The following is a 6,000-nucleotide window of genomic DNA, read 5'->3' as shown; positions in this document are numbered from 1 at the left end:
TCATACTAAAAACACCTTTTTCCTGACAGATTTTCCATAAAGCTCTACATTTATATTTAAAATCTCCTTTCCTATATATTTTATGACTGAAGTGCCTACTACCCAACTGGGGTGAAAAGCCCCTTCACTCCAGGAGATCAGTTTTGATAAGAAGAACTAGCTGAATAAGAAGATAATTACAATTTCAGCATATGATTTGTGAATACAAAAACTACCTTTATGCAACACTAGTCAAACAGGAAGTTGGCGTTAATCCAACTGTGCCCAAATCACACATTAAAGAATACCAATCCAAAGATAAGACTAAGTTGTAAACTGAATACAGAATCAGGAGTCAAAAGCACAGACTCTGCACAGCACCCTCTTCTTGGGCAGAAGCTCAGAAGTGGGCCTGGTTTAAATTTTCTTTCATTACAGTATTGAGATTCTTAATAAGTTTGAGAATTGAGTTTTGTTAATCCAGTGGGACAATGGAACATATGCCAAGAACTTAGTCTCAGATCAGTGTGGTATTTCCTACCACATACTCCCATTCAGATTCTCTGGCTTCCTACTTCCCAATCTCTTGCCTAGCGATTGCTGCCATCCTGATCCAGTACAGGCACGCCCTCCATGGGTCCTCAAAAATGGGTCCCAGGCATCTGGGAAGGTGTGCACTAGCCCCAGGGCATCCCTGTTGCTTGAGGGAACACCACATTAAACACCAAATAAAAAGCACATGACAGGTCAAAAGACACCACAGAAGAAAAGAAGAAACTTTCCCCCACTTTTTGAATTGGGGTGAGGGGAGGGAGTGGTGTCCTGCATTTTCATTTTGCCCTGGGCCCCTCAAATTATGTCACCAGCCCTGGGGTCCTGTAGCAGTGGTGGGTTCCAGCTGGGCAACTCTTGGTGAGATAACTGGCTCCTCAAAAGTTAGTTTCCAAATCTGTAAAATAAGAATAGTTCCTATCTCTTTAGATTTTACTATTTTAGACATAATTCACGCAAAGCGTTTATCCCAGCACTGGACCCCTTATAAAGCTCAATAATACCAGGTGTTAACTATTAATAATGTTATTTAATTCGACTCACTCCTTCTTGGTTCTCTGCATGCATATTACACTTCAAAACAGCCATTTTCACAAGCAGCAGCAAATGTACATCTTGGTTTTGCTTATATGTTCTCTATATAAATTTAAACCTTCTTTCGGTGTGCAGAAAAATATGGCCATGCTTTAGCTATACAGTGAGGACAGGAAAAAAGGTGAATCTAACAAAAGTGCACGTCAAAAGCGCAGAAACCTTCACAAAAGGTAGGTAAAAATTCGGGGCAAAACTAGTAGCTCAAGTGATCCTTTCAGAAAGGCTTTCATTCCCATTGAAACAAGAAAAACAAGGTTCTTACAAAGCTGGACCCATTCTGCAAAAGAGTATAAGAAAATCAGCATCTTGAAAAACTTCTGAATGCGATAACTTGCAGGACACCCTCTCAGCCACCGGGCCCTGCACACGGAAATCCGGTACGGCGCACTCGACGCAGGAAGTTGTACTTCGTCACTTCCGCTCTTCCCCTCAAAGTCGGTATACCTTTTACTTACGCGTCGGTTTGAGCAGACGGCGGGTGCCTTTTGGGCCGCTGAGGCCGCCGTTGGGGGCGTGACAACGTTCCGGCAGTTACAGTTCACGTGCGGCAGCGGCGGATCTTCTGCTAAGAGCTACCATGGCCGAGCCGGGGACTTTGAACCTCAATAATGAGGTGAGCACTGAGGTCTGGAAACGTGTGGGGCTGACCTTTAGGGGCCTCAGGACGGCTTTTCTGCGTCTTTTGGAAGGGTCTGGGACGAGGTGGGAGGCGCGCCTAACGCGAATTTTCCGGAACTCTGAGGACTGACAGCCCTAACTCCCAACCCAACTCTTCAACCTCCTGGTTTCTAGGTGGCTGAAATGTCTTTGGCCGTCGGTTGTCTTGAATTTTTTTCCATGGACCTTGGGAAGATCATTTAATTTCTCTGTTCAGTAACCGTCTGTAAAACGAAGCTCATGTTAGTACTTTCCTTGAGAGGTTGAGAGCTTTAGGTTTTCCTAGGAAATTGCTCATCTTTAATGAGACCGTATCGTTTATAACGATGAACGCTTTCTCAGTATTTCATTTCTTCTTATGGCTTTTGTTCCATTTCTCTGCTTCCCTTTGCAGCAAAATTTTAATACTTACTGCCCCCAAGTTTTCATCTCAACTCTCTTAAATCCAGTCTTATCAGACAATTGCCCTCATCACCTCCACCATTACGGGTTAATTTTACTAGCTTACCGTTTCTGTCATTATCCCCTTTCTAGCTTCTGGCTCTATTCAAGAAATTCAAAAGTCATCGAAGACTTGAAGTAGGCTGGAAAGCGGGGGTCAGTTGAGAACTTCGCAGCTCCAGCAAAGGAGGTTCTTCGTATTTATTCAGTGGTTATGTGTCTGCTCTGAGCAAGTCACTTTTCATATTACACATTTCTTTAGACATACTTTCTGTTTTTAAGCAACCTGTATTCAGGTAGGAAAGGGTAAGCAGCATCCATCAATGATACAGAATAATGCTTACAGAAAAAAAAGATACTTACTGCAGAAAAGTTTCCAAAGAAAGCAAAATGAAATGAGTGATATTTGGTCTTGATCTTTAAGGATCTTACACAAGATTGCATTTAGTGATTCTATGAAGGGGAAAGAAGGCATTCTAGCTAGAGGGACACATAGGCGAAGAAAGAATATTTTTGGTGTTAAAAGAAAAAAGGTAATATAAATATGGCAATGGTTGAGAATTATGTTTTTATATAAAGCATATTAAATTCTCCAAGTATGGGGGGAAGAAAAACTGGAAGTGGGAAACACCTTGAGTTATACAGGAGTAAAGAACACTCTATTGATGAGAACTTGTGAGATGAAGTAGGAAATAAAGCTAGTGTATTACTGTCTTCAATTCAATTCAGTTGTTCAGTCGTGTCAGACTCTGCAACCCCATGGACTGAAGCATGCCAGGCTTCCTTGTCCATCACCAACTCCCGGAGTTGACTCAAATTCATGTCCATAGAGTCGGTGATGCCATCCAACCCTCTCATCCTCTGTCCTCACCTTCTCCTCCTGCTTTCAGTCTTTCCCAGCATCAGGGTCTTTTCAGATGAGTCAGTTCTTTGCATTAGGTGGCGTAAGCATTGGAATTTCAGCATAGCATCAGTCCTTCCAATGAATATTCAGGACTGATTTCCTTTAGGATGGACTGGTTGGACCTTGAAGTCCAAGGGACTCTCAAGAGTCTTCTCCAGCACCACAGTTCAAAAGCATCAATTACTCGGTGATCAGCTGTCTTTATAGTCCAGCTCTCACATCCATACATGACTACTGGAAAAACCATAGCTTTGACTAGATAGATGGACCTTTGTTGGCAAAGCAATGTCTCTGCTTTTTAATATGCTGTCTAGCTTGGTCATAACTTTTCTTCTAAGGAGTAAGCGTCTTTCAATTTCATGGCTGCAGTCACCATCTTCAGTGATTTTGGAGCCCAGAAAAATAAAGTCAGCCACTGATGCCATTGTTTCCCCATCTATTTGTCATGAAATGATGGGACCAGATGCCATGATCTTATTTTTCTGAATGTTGAGTTTTAAGTTAACTTTTTCACTCTGCTCTTTGACTTTCATCAAAAGGCTCTTTAGTTCTTTGCTTTCTGCCATAAGGGTGGTGTCATCTGCATATCTGAGGTTGTTGATATTTCTCCCGGCAATCTTGACTCCAGCTTGTGCTTCATCCAGCCCAGCATTTCTCATGATGTACTCTGCATATAAGTTAAATAAGCAGGGTGATAGTATACAGCCTTGACATACCCCTTTTCCTATTTGGAACCAGTTTGTTGTTCCATGTCCAGTTCTAACTGTTGCTTCCTGACCTCCAGATTTCTCAGGAGGCAAATCAGGTGGTCCGGTATTCCCCTCTCTTGAAGAATTTTCCACAGTTTGTTGTGATCCACAGAGTCAAAATCTTTGGCATAGTCAATAAAGCAGAAGTAGATGTTTTTCTGGAACTCTCTTGCTTTTTCTATGACCCAGCGGATGTTGGCAGTTTGATCTCGGGTTCCTCTTCCTGAATCCAGCTTGAACATCTGCAAGTTCACGGTTCATGTGCTGCTGTTCATTTCTGACCTGGAGAATTTTAAGCATTACTTTGCTAGCATGTGAGATAAGTACAATTGAGCAGTAGTTTGAGCATTGCCTTTCTTTGGGATTCCAATGAAAACTGACCTTTTCCAGTCCTGTGGCCACTGCTGAGTTTTCTAAATTTGCTGGCCTGTTGAGTGCAACAGCTTCATCTTCTAGGATTTGAAATAGCTCAACTGGAATTCTATCACCTCCACTAGCTTTGTTTGCAGTGATGCTTCCTAAGGCCCACATTACTGTCTTACTGCCAGGTTAATAAGTCTGGACTTCACTTGACAGTAAACAACAGGGTATATTGAAGAGAACTCTTGAAGGTATTTGGTTTACATTAATACCCATACGTTAAACTCATGCTAGTTACAGAAAGCATTTGGTGGTCTTTTTTCCTGTTAGATTACGGGTGAGGTATAAGAGCCCTTAATCAGAGTGATGTCCTTGGAAATTCACTGCAGATACTAGTGAGTTTCCCATTTGATTTTGAAATTATTCTGAAGAGTGGTGACAGTCATTTACTCCACTCTTCACTTAAGGTTGTTTCTTTTTCCTTTTAGCCAGTTTCCAGGCCTCTTCAGAACAGTTAAAATTTGACCTTTAGGATGTCCTCACCAATTCATCTCTGTATGAGCTAGGTGTCCATTCTTTATACAACCAGGACTCTTTCTACGCTGAAAGCATTTGTTTACCTGTTTCTCTCGTTTTGTGTGTGGGTCTATCACCTGCGCCATGTGTGGTTTATGAATGTTTGCTGAATGATTGAATGAACTAATCAAATTAGGAAGTTTATACATCCCATGCTGAAGTAAATCTTACATGTTATAATATGAAAGTAGGGGAAAAAAGAGAAAAGAAAGTGGTGATGGTGGAAGAAAAGTGTTATAATTTAAAATTAGTAGGAGAATGACTACAAAGGGAAAAACATATTGCTTACATAAAAATTCAAAAACCCAGGGGGAAGAAATGAGGCAACCAGTTAGAAGAAAAATACAGCAGATATGAGAGATAAATGGCTAATGTCATTACTATAAAATAGCTTAATGGAAACTAAGAGAAATAATCTCATAGGAAATTGGTTAAAATAAATGAATTAACTTTTTTAAGGAAAAATATATATATGAAAAAGAGTTCAAATTCACTGTTTTCTTTCATGTCTTTCCATTACTTTTTCCCCCTTTTAAAAAAAATTTATTTATTTTGAATTGGAGGAGAATTGCTTTTTAATGTTGTATTAGTTTCTGCCATACAACAACTAGAATCAGCTCCCTCCCTCTTGAGCCTCCCTCCCACCCCCCATCCCACCCCTCTAGACTTTCCTTCATCCCCACTATCCTAATCCAAGTTATATCTCCCAGAAGAACTACTGTCATTGCCTCCCAACTACTTGACCCATCTTCTAATTTCATCTCTGTAGTACAGATGGAGTGTGATCTTAAAAACATGCATAATCATGTGTTTTCTTGCTTAAAATTGATGTGGTTTCCTGTTGCTTTTGGTCAAGACCAATCTAAAGAAGGCCAGTCTCTCCAGTGTTACACCACATCCCTCACCTGCCTCAGGCACTGTACTTAAGCCACACTGGCTTTCCCCGCTGTCAGTCATAGCCCTAGCATGTGCACAGATTATTTCCATGTGCCGTTCCTTTTATCCATAGCCCCTTTTCCTCTCAGTACATTCTATATTTCTTTGTTGCTTTACCAGGGAAATGGTTCTTGACTTCCATTTACTCCTTTTGTGAGCTTTTGTAGCACTGTTTACTTGTTTTTAGCATTTGTAAGAATTGCTTAACATGAGGGGCATGTAAACATAAGAGATTTCTTATGCCCTCAACCT

At 40.9% G+C, this 6,000-nt stretch overlaps 1 protein-coding gene across 2 annotated transcripts in view; it reads left to right on the top strand.

Moving 5' to 3' along the window:
* Window positions 1-1,553: 1,553 nt before the first annotated feature.
* SRFBP1 (serum response factor binding protein 1) overlaps window positions 1,554-6,000 on the top strand; it is a 62,419-nt gene continuing 57,972 nt past the window's right edge. For both annotated transcript variants that reach the window (XM_020898968.2, XM_020898967.2), the window contains exon 1: window positions 1,554-1,738. In XM_020898968.2, the coding sequence (XP_020754627.2) occupies window positions 1,703-1,738 (36 nt within the window). In that variant the 5' untranslated portion in view covers window positions 1,554-1,702. The remainder of the gene's footprint in view (window positions 1,739-6,000) is intronic.

The sequence above is a fragment of the Odocoileus virginianus genome, chromosome 3, assembly GCF_023699985.2.
Source record: "Odocoileus virginianus isolate 20LAN1187 ecotype Illinois chromosome 3, Ovbor_1.2, whole genome shotgun sequence".
Lineage (NCBI taxonomy): Eukaryota > Metazoa > Chordata > Mammalia > Artiodactyla > Cervidae > Odocoileus > Odocoileus virginianus.
The sequence above is the reverse complement of the archived record's forward strand: the minus strand, read 5'-3'. Positions and strand labels throughout refer to the sequence as shown.